General features: G+C 43.3%; 1 protein-coding gene across 1 annotated transcript; it reads left to right on the top strand.

Moving 5' to 3' along the window:
• Positions 1-1,241: 1,241 nt before the first annotated feature.
• Positions 1,242-22,620, top strand: btbd7 (BTB (POZ) domain containing 7). The gene is made up of 12 exons (XM_041060405.1): positions 1,242-1,579; positions 7,404-7,631; positions 9,233-10,375; positions 15,746-15,954; positions 16,459-16,534; positions 16,997-17,157; positions 17,276-17,419; positions 17,901-18,090; positions 18,258-18,436; positions 18,676-19,080; positions 19,236-19,966; positions 20,641-22,620. Exons 2-12 carry the CDS (start codon positions 7,550-7,552, stop codon positions 20,699-20,701), a joined length of 3,381 nt encoding a protein of 1,126 aa, XP_040916339.1. The 5' UTR covers positions 1,242-1,579; positions 7,404-7,549; the 3' UTR covers positions 20,702-22,620.
• Positions 22,621-22,645: the final 25 nt, after the last annotated feature.

Raw genomic sequence — 22,645 nt, 5'->3', positions numbered from 1 at the left:
GGCCAAAGACACTCATGTAAACACACTGGCCAAGTTCTCATCAGGTCAAGAAATCTGGCCTTGAAGTTTAAAGCTAACTGAATGGCAACTGGATGAAGACTGATAAGGCCTTAGTTTGGCTAACAACAATCACTGAGCCAGCATTTCTACAAAATGTTGCTCTTTTAAACCTACAAGTAACACAGACCAATACAGATGCCATTCTTTTTGCAATTCTTGTAATCAGGATTGATCTCATAATATTAACTAAGAAGGAACAACTTTTAATAACTGTATGAATGACTCATCATGAAGAAAGAAGTTGTTGTTTTTTGGCAGTAAGCACCAACGCTATCACTAACAGAAAAACATCTTTTTAAAAAGCTTAAAAAGTGCAAAAGCTTTTTCAGAAAGGAAAAACATAAGTCCATAGATTATGGTTTTAAAAAAAGAAAGAAAGAAAAGAAAAACTATACTATACTGTGTTATGCCAGAGGTTTTGGCCTTCATTAGATGTATTGTGTCGCCCTCAACAGGAAGCCAAACGAACAGCAACCAAACTTTTAACCTTTAAGCCTTTAGGAGTAAAAAAAAAAAACTTTTAAAATAATGAACTCAGCAATTACTCGTGTAGCTTCCTCGAGAAACCGTTATATCATACAAAAAAAATAGATATAACACAAATTCAAACAGTGTCGTGGGGCTCCCCCAGCTGCGTACAAACATTGCACAAAGTACATAGATCTGATGGTTTTTAGCTTTAACACAGGCCTACATCTTCCTTTCCAACCGGATATTTAGACTGTTACAAAATTACTGATATTCTCTTTCAAGGGACAACATAAAGGAAGGTTGATAAAACATCTTGACACGTACGTAGCTTTCATCATCCTCACTGTCCCAAGCATATCGCTAGAGGGCACTCGCAAATTTATTATTGCACAACCTGACGGGCCTCTTGACCAGTCGGCGTAAAGCATTGGGAGTTTATCAAGTTAAACAGAACAGAGGAAAGAAGGTTGTTTTGCTTCCAAATTATTAGCGTGCCTGATTTGATGGGTGTGCACATTATTTTCCAACGGATCACAGTTGAAGTTACTTTTCAAAGTAGAAAAGCTAAAATGAATTTTGAAACTGCTTTAATCGCTCATATTTTTTCATTACACAAACGTCCCGTGTGCAAATTTGAAACGCATTCAGGTTTTATTTTGAAAGTCACAACCGGAAGCTGTATTTTGTTATTCTTGCCAGCTTGAGGGGGGTAGCGTTGGATAGGCCATAACAACCACCCAACAAGGCGTTGTGCTACTATGGAGAAATACCGAATCGAACCAAGAGTGAAAAAACGGTTTTCTGTTTAGTTTATAGTCGAGGTAAATGCTGAAAATCTGCCGGAAAGTCGATGCAAGTGGGAATGGTCGCATATTAGGGATCAAATGTGGACGTTGACGTCGAGCCGTGCGTAATGAGCAGAGTTGGAAAAAGAAGGTGTTGAGCCGCATTTTTTCTCTCTCTACCAGGGACAACTTGGGTCGGAGTACTGACTAAACTACGGGGTGATACGAAGAAAAATAACGGCCACGAAGCTCTCCACTTTCTGGTAAATACATCGACCGCTCGCTTTCAACAGTTGCATCGCATCCTGCCCTAAGTAAATTGCTGTTTCCGAGGGGTGAAGTCAAAGCGACACAGCAGAGATAGCTTACCCTAGCCTCTTAGGATATGCTACTAATTACAGGGCTGTGGTGAATGTGACTCCTCTCGCTAGGCTGTAGCGAAATATTTGGACATTACTTCCCATTTTTATCAGCTGGGACAAGCAGCCCACTTGTTTTTTGCTCTTACAAGCACTTTTAACCCAGGCTTCCGCTGAACAGCGGTAGCCTACCAGTAGCCCAAAGACCAACAATAGCTCCGCGTTAACGTTAGGCTAACAAAGCCGTTGCAAATGATGGATTTCTTTACGAAAGGAAACACTTCTTTCCTGTTTGTGAGACCCGAATCGGTAAGAAAGTTTAGGATGGGATGATGTATTTTTACTTTGCGGATCAGGCTACATGTTGCTGTTTATTGTCTCTGTGTCAAATAGTTGTTGATGGGATGTGCTGTGGCAACAATACAGCTTGTCATCTATTTCAATCTGTATCTTACTTGTGAATAAGAGTTTCCAGGTGTATCAAAACCATATAGTCATTTTCAATTGAAAAACAATATCCGTTATGAATTTAAAGATCAGTAAGTTTTGCATATTTGCAGGTATCCTTTTTGCAGTTTGTAGACATCTTCTCTTATTCACAGTCTCCAGTACTATTTGCCTAGCTCACCCAAATAATATGTTGTCTAGCTGTTCAAAGTGGGTTCACTATCAATGTGTGTGACATTTGTTGGTGGGACCATCTATTTAAGTGGTGAGGAGCCATATGCACACAGTGTGATAATCCTATAGTAATCCCGCTGAAATTCTGGTTGGACTCAGCATTCTGTACACTCTGTCTTCCTCTGAAAGACAGCCTGTGTATTTCTTTCTTCTTTTGGTTTGGAAAAGGTGTGTTTACTGCACTCTTCAGTATTTGGGTTTCTCCATTTACAAGGTTAAGTATTTGTGTCAGTGCTTAGGGCGATATAATGACATGTAATTATTGGAGTTACATGCTCAGAAGTTCATGACTGCCGTGAAAGACTGTGAGCTTGCAAGTACTTGCCACAGAGTAACTGAATGAGCTGGACTTTGGCCTGAATGCTGTTTACCCTGGCCAGTTGGATGGAGAACTCAACAAGGAGCATTGACAACTCACTTAAAATAAGCACTCATTGTTTCCTGAGTTGCCATTCACTCTCTGGAGATTGACTGCCAGGCTGTGTTTGTATAGTCATTAGTGTGTGCACAAACATTTCTTTATTGAAAAGATGGCCCTGTTCAGTGTTGGTTGTGTAAGCAGACCTAGAGAATGGCATTCATCCATTCAGCCTTTGTCACTTTAGGTATCATGATGTTTTCACTCAGATGTCTAAAAGAAGAATATGTTTATCATGTTTAAATAACATGTGTGATATTCACTGCATTGTTTTTGTGTCATGGCCTGGGGGGGGAATCAGCTGACAACATCGCCAGTGAAATGTCAAATATGCAGCACCATGGTTCATATTGTTGGTTGACACAGGCTAATCCAGAGGCTGCCCACCATGAGTCATCATTGTGGGCACTTTTGTTTCCGCTGTCTGTCTCTGTCTTTTCAGTTTGTTGCTGTTTTCCAGCCTGTTCTGATTCCTGTAGTTTCCTGTAGCTCTCCTGGCAGAGTCTGTAATAAGTCCAGTGGCCTGATTCACTGTCATACTGATTGACCTGATTAGCAGAAATACTGCAGAGGTAGGCAGTCTGCTCTGCCTCTGAACGTTGTCTCTCTGGCTATCAGTTCAGTCAAAATATGAAATTATTAATCTAGAGAAAGTAATTTATCCTTCATTGTGTTCCACCTGCGGTCCGTGTGCCACTTGCACATCCAACTGTGTTATGTGTGCAGACGCATCAATATCGTAGAGGTCACTGTGTTAGAAAGTTCTGGTTTCTGCTCACCGCAGCATTGCTTATTATTACCCTTTTAGAGCACCTCTGATTGTATCAAATATCCAAAGAGTCAAACAGTCTATAATTACTGTCTGCAGCAGTATTTTGGTCCAGCTTGGTTAGCAAAGCACATAATGGCCAACTCTCCCCATAGGTCATTTAAAAGATTTTGTGACAGCAAAACTGTTATATTCTCCTAAATGCACTACACACTGCAATTATAACACATTATTAGTTGACATAATTTGCTTGTAATTGGACAAGACTGCGTCTCTCTTGTTTGCTGTATGCGAGGCAAGAAAGTAAATTATCTGTGTTTTTTCTGGCATCAGTGTGACAGGACTTCATGAGATGATAAAATGCCAGGAATGGACTCATAAAAAAATCTCTGCTGATGAAATTCGCTGTGTATTTCACAGCTTTGACACATTAAGAGCACTTTGCATGTACTGTGTTATTTTAGACAGTGTTCCTGCTGTTGCTGTCCTTTCATTCAGGCCTGGCTGTGACTTTGTCACGGTGAATGCTCAGCTTAAGAAGATTAGGTCATTGAGCCTAACAAAGATGACTCTCTAAAGGTGATGATTTCATCATTTCATTCATAGAATTCACAGCAGGACCAGTGAAGTACACAGCAACCAGGTTTCTTTGTACCATTTTAGGATAACAATGGATGTTTTTAGATTAATAAACTACTATAGAATAACCAGAGATGCAAAAATAGACATTTGTTAATCATGTCCTACACTGCCTAAGTAATTCTTCACATCATTTTTGATTGTTGGTCTTGACATGTCATCCTAGCTTCATTACATCTGTCACTTTGATTCAAATTGTTGACGTCGTGCTTTGCATTAACCGAGCTTTAGTTTTAGGGGGATGACTTGTAAAAGTCTGCACTGAAATAATGAGAACATCCAAATTTGGGGTGACATACCGGAAAGGAGACCCATATACCTGCTTCTTACCTCTACTCTAGCCATGATGAGGAAATCTACATGAATGATTGATAAAGTGCCCCGACTGTCATTTGAATAATACATCGATCCTGTTCTTGTGCCAGGCATTTTTGTATGGTAATGTTCTGTGGCAGGCTGGGATTCCGTCTTTTAAACCTCTGCAAGAGGCTGATTTAAATAAAATAAAATAATCCAGATGACTGACGCAAGGTGAGCCGTTTGAAACGGTGCTTATGCTGGTGTGTGAATGTGTGTGTGCAGAGGGAGATAGGTGGGGGCAGGGAGTGCCTCCTGTCACCTCTCATTAGGGACGCATAGTCCAGCTCGGCCGGCGTCTGCCTTCCCCCGTCTGTGGCACTGCCCTCCTCTGCTCCCAACCTGAGCACAACAGAGCCGTACACTGTTTCAGTCTTAACTGCAGAGAAGTGTCTTAATGTTCGGCATCAGAGAGATTATGGCAGAGATGCTTTTTATTGAACAGTGTGAGTCAGGTCTCAAGGAAATAGCTGCCCTAAATTATGCTTTTAGAATTCTGCACTGCAGCTGCAGTTAAATTTGGTTCACTCTTTTGAATGATTTGAAGCTGGGAGTCTTCCTAGCTGGGAGTCAGCATATTGTTCAATTGATGTGTTGGTTGCTTTGTTTTATTCTGCCTCTGCTGTGCTCCTTTGAGGACCCCCTACCCCTCCACCCCCTTTTGTAAACAAGACAGTATATATCTCAAGGGCTTCCTCCTCTCCTACATATTCAAATTCAATTTCTAATTTTGTCCAAATGAATTCCCTGTGAAGATGGGGCTTATTTAAAGCAGTCTAATGAAATAAAGATCAACTAACATTTTTATTGGAGTGCTCCAGTGTGACTTCTTGGTGACTATTTGAGTGTGTGGAGTAAAAGGCTGTGGTTTTCCACTGAACCCTTGGGAGGCTTTGGAGTGCTGCTCTACAGGGACAGACACAATGATTTATTAGTATGGTAGGCAGGAAAAACTAGCAGTCTGAGATAAAACAGATCTCCCATCACACTCCAGTTCTCTGTCTGGTTTCACACAGAAGAGAGAAGAAATGAGGATATATACATATAAAGGTCCAGAGCAATGAGAATTACATTTCCAAGTCTCTTAATAATGTTTATAAAAGGGTATATTTATGCAATGCTACCCAGGATGTAAGTGCCACGGAAATTGGAGCAGCTGTGTCTTCTGGTTTGGAAAATAATCAAAATCATTTTGATCACCAGTCTATTTGTTTGTAGAAATGAATTCAGTTATACACAGTTTGTAATTAATAGCCCGATTGGTTGACAGTGTGCTTAGTTAATGAGGTGCCCTGTTTTCTGCTAGTTGATAACCAGTGACAGTTCAAAGGAGAGAGCGGAAAAGCTACTGGGAGAGCCTTGGCTGGTGCCATGGCTGGCAGGACTTGGGTGAGTGGTAAAATGACCATATGGAGCTATTTGCAGTTGGTCGCCTGTCCCAATCTTGAACAGTGTTTCTTCTGTCTTTGAATTTTGTTTTGGTGACCCAACCACATAAATGAACTACCACCTACATAATCAAATCTCATGTCCTATAGAACTAGTGTCACATTAGGGGTGTGAAATATGGAAAAATTCACTGTACTGTTAAGACTTCGACATGACAGAGATACATTAGATAGACTATATCTAGATATCGTCAATTTAAGCTCAGTTGGCCTTTTTCACAGCAGATATGTTGACTTATTAGAAAAGCCTGTCACTAAATACACCAATAATGGCTCCATTCTGTTCAAGTGTCGCTGTAAACCATGATAGTGTAACAGTGAGCCAGCATGCACAATAGCAGGACCCTGACACTGAAGAAGCTAAATGGAATGTATGACCTACTGAGAAACTGTCAAAGGACAAAATAACCAGACAGAAATATTTCTGGCTAAAGCAATGAACTAATATAAAATTCCAGTATTGCCAGCTGTCCTGCCTATTGCAACATCGTCCACAATGGCGCAGTAAAACCAGAAAAGGGAAAGCTCCAACTGTATGTAGACTAATTTGTATCATCTCACAGTGTATCTCACTGTATTGCCCACCCTTGTGTCGCATCATGCTCTAAGATTGCATTCAAACATGACATTTCTCATAAAAACAATGATGTTAAGCATCGAATTTCACTGAAATTTTTCGAGTCATCACAGCTGTGACACAGTGCTTAGTTGAGTATGTCTGTACTGGTATGAACTGAACAGCTTAGACATAAACTTTAACTGCTTGGCTCTAATTGAGCCTTGGTCAATGAATTGTCTTTAAAATTACAGTGTAATTATACACAGCATAGATATACACACACACTGAACTGGGAAAAACATCCAAATTATTCTTTAGACTACATATTTAAACTACAAAAATGGAAAAGATAGGCAAAGGCAGAGTGGGTTGTGCCTCCCTACAAAAATCAACGTACATCTGCATTAGATTTGTTGTTGACTGCCAGTTGGAGTTTCCTGAGGGCTAAGCAGAGGAAGTCCTTGTTAAGCTAAGTTGCTGTTGAAGATTATAGATAGGAGCCTGAAAACACAGTCTTCAGATGAAGACTGTCTCTCTAAAAAAGAAAAAAAAGGCCTTCTCAACACAATTTTTACATTTAAGCCCTGTAAATTTGCCAAGGCAGCTATGATTGTTGTTCGCTCTGTAATCATTGTTGCCGAAACAGTGTAATGGATAGCAATAGATGTCCCTCTGTTTAGCTTCATTAACATTGACGCCGTGGCCGCTTGTTATCTTTGACAAAGTCCAGACTGTCCAAACACATCATGTTGGAATCCCTGTGAGGTGTTAGTCAGCAACATTTAAATGCAATCACTCTTTGGCTTAAACATCTCCCTTACTCTTCTTTCTGTCCTCTTTCCTCTTCCTTCCTCCAGGCATGGCAGGCTGGGCCTGGGGCTCTGAGGACGCTGCAGAGGATCCGTGCCTGGCCCACGGCTGAGGATTGAGAGGAATACGTTGTCTGAGCAGAATGACTCAGCAAGAGGGGGGACCCCCAGATAGCAAGTGAAGAGAAGTGAGGATGGGTGCCAATGGATCCAGCTATCCGCACTCATGCTCCCCACGCATAGGGGGAAATGCACAGACACAGCAGACTTTTATAGGTAGGTATTTTATCTGTGGCTTAATTACTTGTGTTGTGATTGGTTGCATGGTTCGTCCAGTCAATTCTGGTAAATCATTCTGTATTTTCTGTTAGCATATGATAAAAAAAAAAAAACTCTCTTAGTCAAAAACATGATTTTCCTACTCTCTTCTGAAATGAAGTGTCAAAACTATAATCCTGAACCAAATTTGGCCCAATGCGCTCCTGCTGCAAACACATAATGGGGGTCTAGCATGGCCAAACTCACACTTTAGATTCGATTAACCTGCTTCCATGACAACTAATGGTGCAAGAGGTGCATATTTTTGTGCGTTAGAGCTCTTGAACTGGGCCATTAACTGATACAAATGACTCACACCCATGTTTCTTGGCCATACTGAGTAGTCAGTATTTGGTGTAGACTGCTTGTTAGACTGTCACATTTTTCTACTGACTGGCATTAACAGCAGCTTTGATGTCAGTGTCAGTGATACTACAGCTAGAATATTTCTGTTTGAATTCGTAGACATTTTTCACAGTGTTTCACAGTTTTTGTTTTTTTTTTTGTTTTTGTTTTTTTACTGTTGTTTGTTTCCTTTGTGAAGCACACTGGACCAGTCTGACATATTAGTTTATGTGTTACTTCTATATATATATATTACGCTATACATAATACATACTGCATTACATATACTTAAGTAGTGCTCTTGATTGGTTGTTATGAGGCTCTCTGTTCTGAGGCATGTTAGGAGACATCTTTGATACCCCTAAACCAGTGATTGGAGTCTTTCTGTTTTATAGTCCTTAAATCTTTCTCTGCAGTCCTCAGTTCCAGAGGGTTTGGAGAACTGCTTCATACGTGGATTCAAATAAATCCGTCCTTAACAAAAAACGTTGTTAATTTCAGTTTCAAAATGACTTCGGTCTGAGGTTTTTGCAGACTTCTACTTTAAAGTATTGTTAAAGGAGCCAAATTATCTCAGCAGCCCCAGAGACCTCTGAGGTTTGCTGTGGGCTCTGTACTTGCTTGGTTCAGCTGGCCTGGGCCACAGATGATTCACAGTGTTAGAATGATTACTATTTGGGTCACACTGATGGATGCTGAGAGAAGGGCAGGCAGAGAGGATCTCCTTGGCAGAACCTCCTCTGACGTACGAGTCCTGTCTCTCAAGCCAAAGACAACTGCTATTCAGTGTAATTGATGGGACCCAAATATGCGAATGGACTGAAGTTCACGGAGAAGAGCAAAACAGGACAAAGTCTTCTTTCAGCTAATTTGTTTTTAGCGATCTAAAACAAAATAAAGGGATTCTGTTTTTTTTCTACTATTGAACTAGATCCAAATGCTTTACACAGAGCTGACCACACCACATAGGTGCCAGAGACAGATTGTATTGCTAGTAGTCTGGCCTGAAGAGTGAAATGGTGTTCAGGTTAGGAGGTTTCATGTCTCAGTGGAAGACTATTTTAGAGATGAAATATCTGGGAGCAGATATCATCAAAATTACCATAGTTTTAGAATAATGTGAACAGTTTATTTACATTCTGTGTTACAGTTTTGTGTGTTCATGCACAAACTAAAATTCTTGTGAAGCTAACATGCTTGTGTTTTCATTCCAGGGACCTCATCCTACTCTCAGCAGGGATATGGCTGGGAGTCTAAGCTATACAGCCTGGAGCACGGCCATGAGCGGCCCACTGACAGGAAGAAGAAGAGCCTTGGTCTAGCGACCCTCAAACGGAGGTTCATCAAAAGGAGGAAGTCCAGCCGCTCAGCAGATCATGCGCGGCAAATGCGCGAACTTTTGTCTGGATGGGATGTCCGTGACACAAACGCCCTGGTGGAGGAGTATGAGGGCACAGCAGCCCTCAAGGAGCTGAGCTTCCAGGCCAGCCTGGCACGTGCCGAGGCTCCCAGCTTGCAGCGGGATCTTGCTGCCCTCTACCAGCACAAGTACTGCACAGATGTGGACCTCATCTTCCAAGGCACTTGCTTCCCAGCTCACCGGGCCATCCTGGCTGCCCGCTGCCCCTTTTTCAAGACTCTGCTGTCCTCGTCCCCTGGCTATGGAGCAGAGGTTCTCATGGACGTTGAGACAGCTGGCATTGATGTGCCCATGTTCTCTGCCCTGCTTCACTACTTGTACACTGGGGAGTTTGGGGTGGGTGGAGCAGAGGACACCAGGCTTCAGAACGTGGATGTACTGGTGCAGCTCAGTGAGGAGTTTGGTACACCCAACTCCCTGGAGGCAGATATGAAGGGCTTGTTTGACTACATGTGTTACTATGATGCTCTGCTCAGCTTCTCATCAGACTCTGAGATGGTAGAGAGCTGTAATGAGAGAGGGGCTGTGGCTGCAGCATCAGCAGGGGGTTCAGCAGGCAATGGGGTGCCCAGGACCCCAGACGAGGACCTTAGGGCACATAAGGCGATCCTCTCAGCACGTTCTCCGTTCTTTAGGAATCTTTTGCAGAGACGTATCCGCACAGGAGAGGAGATGACAGAGCGCACATTGCAGACACCCACCAGAATAGTTCTGGATGAGTCCATCATCCCACGGAAATATGTGCAGGTTATTCTCCACTGCATGTACACAGATGTGGTGGAGCTTGGGTTGGTGCTGCGGGGCAGCCCCTCAGCAAGCAGCCTTGGTGAGGTGCAAGCCCTCGTGTCAGGGGGCCGTGGGGCCAGCACACGAACCGAGGAGGCCATGGAGCTGTACCACATCGCTCTGTTCTTGGAGTTCAGTATGCTGGCTCAAGGTAAGTTATGATCAGACACATTTATAACGCACAAACAGCAGCACATGACAAATTGTGAGCATAGCTGGGCAATATAACCACTGATTTATATCAAGATGTGTTATTAGAGGTACCTTTAAAATTCAATACAGTCAGTGCATGGACTTCCTCTCTCATGCTGGCTCACTTCTGATATGTTTGTCTTTAAATTACAGTTAAAGATAAATTAAAATTGCTGAACTGCTGGTAGAACTTGTAGCCTAATTCTTTAAGACGCTTTTGTCATTTAATAGACTTTTATTTAAAATAGTGATATGAGTACTGTAGAGATTGATAAGGTTTTAGTAAATTTATTTCTTTGTCAGCTCTACTTATGGAGCAAAACCCATCTCACAATTCAGTCATATTTCATTCCTTAATAAACTGTCCACTGACTACAAGAGCCTCAGTGCTGCTAGGGTCTCAGCTATGGCAAATTGCTTAAAACCCTTCAATATGTGCTGTAATAATGTAGTTAAATAGCCTTTGTCGTGAATTTCAAAGTTAATTTGTAAGTCTGGGCTGTCATAATTATAGTGTCTGTTTCCATGGGCTCGATAATAGGAGTTGGATTTTTTTGTGAAGTAATGCTTCGCAAGACGCCAGTCTACTTTAATCTCTCTCTCTCCATACAGTCATATATATATGTCTCACACTCTGTCTTAATGTTCTACCCTCTGTTTAAAACTGTATTATGCAAATGTTATGCATATGTTAGCATTATGCTTATGTTAGAATATGGCTGTGCAGATCAGGCTAGTGTTACACTGCTTGGCTGACTGTGATGGGTGTTAGAGCTGCGGCTGCCAGTAGCAGATTGATGCAGGCTGGAGGGTTTGTCTGTGTCTCCAAGGGCAGACAGCTTACTGTCTGATACATGCAGTGCATCTGAGTTTCTGTCAACACCCCATCATTGGTTGTCTGCTTCATCACTGGTCTATCTTTACTCTAATGACAGTGCTCTTTTGACTCTTGCCACTGTTTCAGAATGGCCCCAGTAACATGCCAAAGGTTGCAGCCATTGTTTGACATGAGCCGGTCACTTTGTCAGTCTCACTTCCTCCTGAGTGGCATGTCTGAGTGCTGTCCAGTTTCCAACACTTGTAACAAAGCTCCTTTTCAATCATAACAACCTTTTCAGCGTGCAATGCTTGAAGCAGACTATTTCAAATGCACTCAAAAAGTCTTACATTTTGACTCCACTGTCTTGACTGTGTGGATTCAGAGAGAGGATGTATGACTATGATCCCATAACCATCTTATCTTTGATAAAGCCACGATGATGGGAATTAATTTGTCAGATACTGAAATGGTGTGGTATGAGATGCTTTAAATGATTTAAGCATGCAGTGTCACTGCCTTGTGCTGTGTAATGACATCAAAACATTATTAGTGATTTGCATAGCAGTGTCCTGAATCAGTTCATTAAAAAGATTAGTTTAAAAGATTTGTTTGCCAAATCACTCAGTTTTCGGACTTCATAGTCCCAGTCATTGAACTGAAACAGAGCCAAACGGTGTATACTCCTCATGATCCCCGGCTTTCAGAACCAGAATTGGTGTCGCTTTGACAAACTTGCCAAACTCTGTTTATAATTCTTAGTTTTTACATCTTTGAAGTCTTGTTTAACTGATCTACAGTTTGGCATTACTCTTGAACTTGCTCGGCCTGATTCCAGCAGTTTGAGCCGCTGACTGTCACTGTGCAGTACGTTCAGTGAACAAACCACTGATCACGCACTGTTCCCTCATAGTACGAGAGAATGGCACAACTTGCTTCTATAAGCTACTTGTGAGATGTTGTTTTGCATGTTTGTTTCTGCTGTAATTGTAATTGCAGCACAGTAATTTCCCTCTGGGATCAATAAAGTACCTACCTATACTTTAAGACATCCCATTCCTCCTGCAAACAAAATTACTTGAACCAGTCTCTCAGTGAATGAGTGTATCCCTGCGCGAACAAATCACATTTACAAGGATACACGCCTTCACTGAGTGAGTGAGCGAATCACGTTCGCAGGGACAGGTCCAAAGACTTGAACTGCTCCCTCAGTGAATGAGCGTATTCCTGAATGTTCGCTCGCAGCTGACTGAGAGCGCAACTGAACTGAGAAATGGACAGATCGCTTCAGGAAGTGACTCAGTTCAGTGTGATTTGTTCTTTTGAATGAACATGACCAAACAGTATTACCGTTACAGTATTATTAAGCATACTTGTTGTGAGTCAAAACACTTCAGTGAAGCTGTTTCACAGTAAAAGCCCTCCAGTGATAACTCCTTGCTTTTTGCCTTCAGTAAGCGGATATTACAGACCTTTACACTGTGATTTTTTGGGCTGCCGTTTTATTACAAATTTAGTATATCATGCAGCCTTAATGGTTATGAATATTTAAGCTTGAAAACCAAATGTATCCTGTCCAAAGATAAAGGTATAAGAACAACATAACATATTATTGGGACACAATAGACTTGACAGTAATAAATGATGTTGTATAATTTTTTTTAAAAAGCACAGGATTACTTCACTGCAGCTGCTGAATTGCTGTATTGACTAAAGAGCCAAGAATCAATCACCTCTTTAAGACCTTTGCAGTGATTTGAATAGCACTGTACACTAACACCATACACACAGCTGGTTAGACGCCATCTCACGCCCCCAAGCAGTAGTGTCACTCTCAGGGTCACTTTGGCAGCTTAAGCCTGCAAGCAGGCAAATAGTATCATCCCCACACACCATCACCTCCTCTTCCCTCCCATCCCCCCTTTCGACAAGCCCCTACTGGAGAGTATTTTTATCCCCTCTCCTCCCTCTCCCACTGTGTAGCACAGTTCTAAACAGTTCCCATGAAACCTCAGTGTGGAATGTGGTGAGATGGTTGAGGCTGACCCGGTGTTATTTTATCCAAGTCTCTTTGTCTATTCTGCAACTTCCTGTTATTACCCTTTCTTGAGATCTCTCTTCCACGGTTTTTTTTTTTTCCCCAGATTTTGAACCTTGCACACTCCAAAGTGTCAAATAATCCTGGCATCTGTGGGTTGATGATGAAATGAGAAATTTGTCTAAGTCCATCCCACCACTGGAGACTTCAGTAGCTGCCATGTATCTTCAGGAGGCAGCAGAGAGGCTTATGTCAGGAGTTTCGTGTGGAGAGAGCCCTCTCATCTGTCACACTGTCTTCCCCCTTGTGTACTCCTCCACTGCTGCCCTCTGGCTGTGTGAAGTTTTGGCCCATGGAGGCTTTTGCAGAGCGGTTGAGCTCTCTGTCATTCTTCCTTATTAACTCTCAAGTTGTGTATCCCTTTATGACTCCATCTCACTCAAATGGCAACCAGTATTAAAAGCCTCATTAATTTTTCAAGTGCACCAGAGAGATGATAGCCAGTTGGTGTGTTTTCAGTGTGTGCACTGTAGTACCATCTCTCCCTCCATGCTCACTGAATGACCAGTGCTTTCAGTGCCCTATCTTGTGTTTGGAGTGTGTTGACTGAAGGCCTAGTCCTTGAGTGATCATCAGGCATGATTTACATCCACAGGCTTGTTTACAGGCCATTGAGTGCAGTTGATGTTTTAAGTGGCTTTGGAGACTGTGCGCTCCATAAACAGAGAGCTCCAAATAATAACAGCAAGACAAAATGCATACGTCCTCCAAAGTTAGCGTAGTGTGGAGCTGGCTGTTGCTGTTCCTGCTGCTGTGTTGATATTCTTGTCAGTGAAGAACATCGCTCCAGTGAATGTGGTTTGCCACCTGTGGAGAGAAGGGAGAAGCATTAGATATAATGCTGAGTCTAATCTCCAGCTCATAATAAAAGTGCTGCGTTTTAAAAGACTGGCTGTCACTGTGAATTCTAATGGGCTAACACAGAGCAGAGCTGTTTGCTTTCCTGTGCCGCTGGTCCCAAGTGGGGAATTGTATGCCTTTGTGCCTGTGAGCTTGCTTTTAGGAGAGGGCAAAGATGCAAAGGTGAAAGACTGAAACTAGCTAAAGCATTTTCTAGAAGACAGGCACGAATGAGACGGAGGCACAGATGTTGGGAATCCATCCCCTCTTCCAGTGTGTTTATAGCAGATAAAAAAAAGGCAAAGTGCCTGGGTCCACATTTCAACTTCATCTGTCTTCTTAACGATGCAGGATTTCCACCCTTCGTTTAAAACACTGCGGGTGCCTGCTTTGCATTTTTCAAACTTGCTATTACAACTAAAGACACCCAAAAGGGGAAGTGCATCTTACGTGTGTGCGTGCATGCTTGTATGTGTATGTGCACGTATATTATTGCTTATATGGGTTGGATGTTTTTATCTTTAAAATGTGTGAGCTGTGCTTGAAGCCTCAAATTCGAAAGCAAAAGCATCACTGGAGTCATCACTCTCGAGTCTGGTGTCCAATTTCCCAGAGTGGATGTTCAAAGTGGTGGTTTGGGGGTGGAGAGGCAGCTTAGATCTTCTAGTTTAAGATAAGAGTTTCCCAGAGGAGTGTTGCTACTGCCCCAACCAAGAGCTGATGGACAGGATGGCCTGGAATGAGGAAGTTGGCAAGCTTGTATTTCAGTTCAGAGCAGCTCTAACTGGACGTCAGTCAGTCTGGCTTTATCTTCACGGATGTCCGTTTTGTATTAAACATCATTGATCAGACAAAGACTAAGAGTAAAAGCCATTGAAGCTCTGCCGTGCTGGGGATTGGCATGGATAGCCTGACTGAACCAATCATATGTTAATGTGAGTGGATGTTACGGGGTTTAATTCTGCCTAAATGGATCCCTTCTAGAATAAGTGTCTGAGAGTCTCGAGTGCCAGTGTAGACCTGAAATTTCAAAACTTAGCTCTTTTTTTTTTTTTTTTTTAAATGGCCAGAGCAGCAGGTACATAATTCCCTGAGCTTTCTGTGGCTTTTTATTGCATTTGTGATTTATGCACACAAGTGTGTACACATTTGCAAAGTGTGTGTGCTTGTGCACTGGGAGCACATTTCCTCAGGCTGCTGTGTTTACTTATCACGGTTAAAAGGAGGCAGCTTGAGACTGAAACACATCAAGGTATCAAAGGCATTTCTGTGGGTTGGTGTGTTACAGAGTTAAACCACTGCCTGCTGTTCTGGTATGTGCTCTGATTTAGGAAATGCAGTAAGGAGGATGTGGGGAGACTAGAGGTAGACTCCCTGGGTCAGCGAATACGCGTCAAAACTACTGATGGTCTGGCAGTGACTGAAGAATTACATCTTGTATTCCAATTCTTGTTGGGTTATTAATAAATGTTATACTACAGGTTTGTTTTTGGACAAGTATATATTTTGGCCTCTAAAGAGATCTGATTAAATATTGGTTTTAAATTGCTGGTCTATCTCATTGTCTCTCCCAGGCTGTGAGGACATTGTCGTGGAAAGCTTGTCTCTGGATTCACTCGTCCCCATCTTGAAGTGGAGCTCTCAGCCGTATGGCTCTAAGTGGGTCCACAGGCAGGCCATGCACTTCCTCTGCGAAGAGTTCAGTCAGGTTGTCACTTCAGATGTTCTCTACGAGCTCAGTAAAGAGCATCTACTCAGTGCAATTCAGTCTGACTACCTGCAGGTAAGGAAACAGAACATCGCCTGTCAATCTGTTGTCACCCTCTATTACATTTCATACTGTGGAAGATACATTTTCTGGTGTAAAGTTTCAGTAATAGGTGTCTGACCAGAGATTGTATAGTGAAAATACAGAAAACACGTACACACACAGATGCACTAACACAGCCTCTGTCTTAATCACACATACACACACACTCAGGGTCTCCAGAGTTGAATAACACCATTCCCTGGAGGGAAATGCTTTCAAACCCAGAACCTAATCAAAGCTGAGCTGTCATCTGCTCTGCCAAACTACTTGGGCATCAGACCAGATGGTTTAGGTGAAGTGTTGTAATCCAGCTACACAAACAAATCACGCAGGCCTGAGCTTTGCGGGGAAGCAGCCTGAACACACTGTATTTTCACCTTATCCTCGTGTAAAAGCTTTTGTTTTGTTCTTGACAATATCTAACCTTGTCCTATATCTCACTCTCTGTCTCTCTCTGTACCTTGTTCTCATTCACAGGCGAGTGAACAGGACATTCTCAAGTATGTTGTTAAGTGGGGCGAGCAGCAGCTTATTAAGAGGATGGCAGACAGGGGTAAGATAATACACTCTATAATTACCCTCTGAGCAGCCCCCCTAATGGCCCTGAGGAAATTACCCACTCACCAGAGCCTCCAGAATACACTTAAAAGCATTACAAAAAGGAGCCAAACTTTAGCCTCAAAATGAAGTCAGCAGAAGTGGCTTCATACCGATTGGCCATGTCACTGTGTGCTCTGGCCTAGTAGGCAACTGTCTTCTGTTGGGTTTATGGTCAAGGTTATTAGTCATCATATTGTAAGGACTAGCAACCTTCTTTATAAAGCTGAAACACACAGCAGGCAATGCAGTATTTATCCATAATTTGCTAAATTGAACTTCTCTGAACAATGTGGAAAAATAGCCAGCAGGTTGACTTAAAAGCATTAAAAGCATAATCATAGTTGCATAAATAGTCACAGTCATATGCATTATATTAAAAAGCTGCTAAAGGCTGTTCCTGTCCTCATTTACCCAGAGCCTAACCTGTTGAGTGGCACAGCTCACAGCGTAAACAAGAGGGGGGTGAAAAGGAGAGACCTGGATGTGGAGGAGCTAAAAGAGATCCTGTCTCCCCTCCTGCCCTTCATCCGAACTGAGCACATCTTACCTCCCAACAGTGATGTCCTCGCCGACGCGGTCAGTACTCCCAGTCTGCCTTTATTTTTTTTCAGCTGCCAGTTGTATGAGTATGCACCTTAGTCATTGTGACCTGCTTAAACAAAGCATTGATCCACATTCTTTACCCTCTTCACAGCTTAAAAGGGGTTTGATAAGCACCCCTCCCTCAGACATGCTGCCCACCGCTGAGGGGGGAAAAGCTAATGCCTGGTTACGGCAGAAGAACGCAGGCATCTATGTGCGTCCCCGCCTCTTCTCTCCTTACGTGGAAGAGGCTAAGGTAAGGCTCATTCACATCTGATTAATGGAGATTCCACACGGCGCAGGAGGTAGTGGATTATCTTTGTCCAATAGAGCTATCATCAAAGAGAATAGAGGTTCTGTGAAGAGGACAGGCTAAGCATTAATACCCTTAGGAAAATTTGCGAACCTGGTCACAGCTCAGATGTGCTAAAACCATCCATGCCCAGTTGTTGCAATGCATACTCACCATTTTTAACAGTTAGTGGTTTAGTCTTGAAATTAATTTTATGTCCATTTGCACACTTTCCTAATAACTTATAGGGCTTCCCAGGGCCATGAATATTTATGAACATATCCACAGACCAGAGAGAGTCATTACTAGATTAAGTGTCAATCATGTGGAGCTAATTTGCAAACCCTTTCCATGTCCTTGAGTTTCACATAGAACATTTATTTATTTATTTGCTTATTTTTGAATTTCTGGTCTCACTCGCCCTCTCCTGTCTATCCGTCCTCAGTCTGTACTTGATGAAATGATGGTGGAGCAGACAGACCTGGTGCGTTTGCGACTAGTGCGCATGTCCAACGTCCCAGACACGCTCTATATGGTCAACAATGCTGTGCCTCAGTGCTGTCACATGATCAACCACCAGCAAATGGCAAGCAATTCAACCACAGCTCCATCAGTTGTGGCCAATGAAATTCCAGGTAAGAAAATTGTTCAGGTATGACCAAATGGCAACAGACATAGCAGTCATGAATATCCAAACTGTCATTAACCACAATGTTGTTCTGTGGCTTATTCTATTAGATAAACACATCTATTATCAAGTGAAAAAGAGAAAGTCTGTGTTTGTATTGTTTGCATCTTTCAGTGCCTCAGCTGCCAGTGGTGAAGGAGATGATCCGGAGGCTGCAGGAGCTGAGACACACAGAGCAAGTCCAGAGAGCTTATGCCCTCAACTGTGGCGAAGGAGCCACCGTCAGCTATGAGCTGCAGCTGCGGGTGCTGAGGGAGTTTGGTCTGGCAGACGGAGCCACTGAGCTACTGCAGGTTAGCAGAAAGCAGAGAATTTTTGTGAGCATTGAGATTGCTAAAACGGGGACACTAACAGGGATGAAAAGGCTGAGGACACTGACAGAGCTCAGTAACACAGCAGATGCAGACCTTGAACAAGCCCAGGCAGATAAATCTGTAAAAAATCTTAAAGCATTGTTTGCTTTTCCAGCACTACAATCGATATGGATCTCTTAAGCTCCTATTTTGTTTTTTTCTGTTTTTTTTTTTTTCAGAACCCATACAAGTTCTTCCCTGATGAACGGTTTGGAGATGAGAGTCCAATTCTGGCTCTGCGCCAGGTGGGTCGTTGTCGGGTAAACAGCAGCCCAGCCATGGATAGCATGTTCACAGAGCTGGAAGGGATAGCGGGCTTCCACCCACCCCTACCTCCTCCACCTCCCCCATACCACCCCCCTGCCACACCCAGCCATGCTCAGCTCAAGGGTGCTTGGCGACCTCGTGTGCCCATGCCGACCCCCACCCGTTCCTTCTCCTATCCCTGCAACCGCACCCTGATCCAGCGCCATGTGGCTGCCAAGCATGGCAGCTCAGAGTACTCCTCTGTGCCCAGGCCCCAGCCCCCAGACTGCACCAACCCACAGGCCATGGGCCGAGCTTTGCTTTCAGACCAGCAAGCGGTGAGTGTGTGTGTGTGTGTGTGTTACTTCCTAGAGTCCTTGTGCTGTTTTGTTTATTCAAATGTAGTTTCATGGTTTGTGCCTTGGATCATTGTTTTCTCAGTTGTCAGGTAATCACATAGTTGTCTGTTATCTGTTCCCTGATACTCTGATAGATGAGCATGGAGCCTGTCATGAGGGAGTTCATGCCTGACATTGCTCTGGGTGTCTCTGTCATGACCCTGAGGGAGCAGCACATGGTAGAGATGGACAGAGATGGCCCTCACAGCCCCATGGGCCCCTCTGGCCACCATGTGCCCCATGTGCCCTGCCCTTCTGCCCGCATCAGCCACGGCCATGGTCCTGGGCATGGCCACTCCTGCAAGAGACATGCTCCTGAACCCAAGCTGGAGGCTCAAGCTGAGTTCCCTGACCTGTATGACTTCTCCTGCCGACCTGCAACCCCAACATCCACTCACCCTCTGCCCTCCTTTGCAGGACCAGACCTTTACAGCCACAACTGCACCCCCTCCAGCTCCTATCCACCCCCTTACATTTCTGACTCTCAGTCCCAGGGCCACCTGCAGGGACGGACTGCCCCAGACCCACTAAGGCTGGATGTCCTCAGTATGACCTCTCAGAGGCATGACGGAGTCCTTGCCAGTCCTTCTGGGGCGCAGCCTAGAATGGGACATATCCCAAGGGGGCGATCAAATGAGACAGACCTGACTCATGGCTTAGGCCATTTACGGTCCCCCAGTGGAAACATGGACAGCTATGAGGAGAGGCATACGGGACCTAGAGACGTGCCGGAAGAGATGGTTCTAGCTGGAGAATCATCGGGCCCCGGTCCCCTCCAGCAGCCTCACAGGAACAGTGTCAGCGAGGAGATCGCCAGAGACCGCAGGTCGCCCAGCAAGCCTGATTACCCTTACAAGAAATCTGCACTTTAACCCCAGTTGAGGGCCAGGGGTTGAGTTAAGAAAAGGGAAAACGTGACGAGTAGCTGTTCATCAAAACGGATGGCAAAGCACTAAATGTGTGCCTGCGTATATGTGTGTGTTTGACAGGAGCAGGGACAAGGGGTGGTCAATGGTTGCTATTTATAGGATCTGTTCTTTTGTCCTACCTCTATCACACTGTGCCATCCATCACACAGTCAGAGTATGGAAGGAGTAAGAGCTGTAGGTTAACTGTCAATGCTTGTAATTGATCTCTGCAAGCCTGCCTAGTCCTGCTGGTTTAGAGGATGACTCAGGCTCTACTGGGATGGATTGGTCTCTTGAGTTTGACTGTAAAAGAAAGGCTGGCTCTATGCTGTGTGAATCCTGCGTGAGAATGTCTCAACATTAGATGTAGCTCAGTTATGAACTGATGGTTTAACAAAGACTATATTCATTAGCTCTGCCGTCTCTTGATTATTTTCAGGATAGAATGGAGAAATGGCTGGATAGGAATCTCAGTTTACACAAGCAAACAATGGCACACAGCCTGGGACAGAGTATGGTGATAAAATCATATGTAAATACGTCTGGCTGTATTCTTTCCTCCCATGACTTGTATTTCCATTTCTTCCTGTAGCATGCCTATAACAACCCACCTGACTAGTTTTCCCCTCCTGGCCATGGACCTGCAGTGCTGATGAGCAATAGGCCAAGGCTCGGTCACACAAAGCAGGAATTGGATCCGACAGGAAGCAGGTCAGCAGAGCTCGTCATTCTCCAGTAACCCAGTCTGATAATTGTGTGAGGCTTAAACTATCACAGCCTCTCAGTGTCTAGCTTAGAGGCAGAGGCCTGGCGTTTTTTTGGGCGGGTGGGGCAGGATGATTGCAGGCGGGTTCATTACTGAGATACAATAGAAAATATAGGGGTACCATGGCAACTGACGTACAGTGATCAAATGGAGTGCGGCGGGGGGCGGCGGCGCGGAATGGGCTTGTTGGTTTTGCAGCTGGAACAGTTGTGTGCATGTGTGTGTGCGCGTGCGTGCGTGCTTGTGTGTGTGTGAGCAAGGATAACTTTGATACACACAGGTGTTTAGACAATCTCAGTACTGTACACTCCCATCTTTAGTCAGGTCTGTTTGTACATATCAGAGTCTGAGATGATTAACCAGAGTCTTTGGCACAGAGAGTGGTGGTCAGTGTGCTAGAGCTCCCTCTTATTCTGTTTAACCCAATAGCATCAAGTAATCAAATCTAAAGCCTTAATCAGTGCTTGGAATATTCAGTTTTAGCTACCTTTATTCAATTTAGTATGATGTCATTGTATCGCAACCCCTGTTAATTGCTTATTTGACTGTTCTGTTCACTACGGACACATTCACTGCAGTTGATCTGGGTGGTAGAGGTGGATTTCACTAAACCCAAACGCTAAAACCATGTATATACATCAGGCCTCCATCTCACCACCTCACGGGAGATTGTGGACCTGCATAGTCATTGTTGATACTGTTAAATATACAGTTAAAGAGCCGCAGCAGCTGTAGCTCCACAACCGTGCAAGTACACGCATTAAAGCCTGTTACAGCCAACAGATGGCATACAACCTCACATAAGCGTATCATTGCACTGTAGGAGCCACCTGTTTATTGGCTGAAGGGAAGAGGAACAAATGAATTTCGAACAAAAAGGAATCTTATATTGAAGAAAAGTTGGCGATTGCGGGCTCATATCTCCAATGGAAATTGTATATAATGAATTTAGTTCCACATGTTCTGATGAATTTTTAATGGTTTCTATCACATTTTAGTGGTTGTTGAAGGTTTGTGTTTTTACTGTAGTGGACAACACTGTGTATTTGTCTTTGTCATGAAATCTCACTAAGAATGTGTGGTATAAAACATAAAGATTGTGTCTCAGAATCTATTTCGTTCTTAAATGTTACAAACTTAGGGCAGTCTGTTCAATATTGTAGGTGGTGTGGATTACCATGTTTGTAGAGATGTTTTTTTCCCCCCCTCCTCTATCTTCCTTTACTTCAGAAGTAACAGGAATACATAGAGGATCTGAGGACATTAGGTCTCTGCTTAGCAGTAATGAAGTTGCCAAGCAGAAAAATCATTTTTCCATCTAGGTTGCTTCATGGGGAAAAAATGCAAAACTCCAGATTCCTCCCCATGTTCATGTTGGGTAGTTGTTTTATTTTCCAGGACAATGTTCCATTGAATAAAAGTCCTTGTTTTGCTCTTTGCTGTAGAGGAGTCAGTGCCTTCCCCCGCCTGCGGCTGGGCTTTTATTGGAGAAGTGACTTTGATGTCTATGCAAGCTCTTTTCTACCAGCTTACCAGCCTGCATCAAATAGTTCTTTAAAATCTCATGTAGCTCGTTTTGTGTACATAGTGTTATTTAGCACCTTTTGAAACTGAACCATCGGAAATGTGTGATTGCTTGTGTTGAATTATACCAGGTACATTGTACTTGTATGGTATCCTAGAAAACATGTTTGTAGATTGATATTAAGTTGCATTTAGTTTCACTGAATCTATTTTTCTACTGTCACCTCAAAAGGTGCATAACAGTGGTCAACTTGTGCATCCTCAAAATAAACTGGTTTGATATTACGGAATTCACTGGATCTCATTT

This window comes from Toxotes jaculatrix, chromosome 17 (assembly GCF_017976425.1).
Source record: "Toxotes jaculatrix isolate fToxJac2 chromosome 17, fToxJac2.pri, whole genome shotgun sequence".
Taxonomy (NCBI): Eukaryota; Metazoa; Chordata; class Actinopteri; family Toxotidae; genus Toxotes; species Toxotes jaculatrix.
This window is presented reverse-complemented; position numbering and strand designations above follow the sequence as displayed.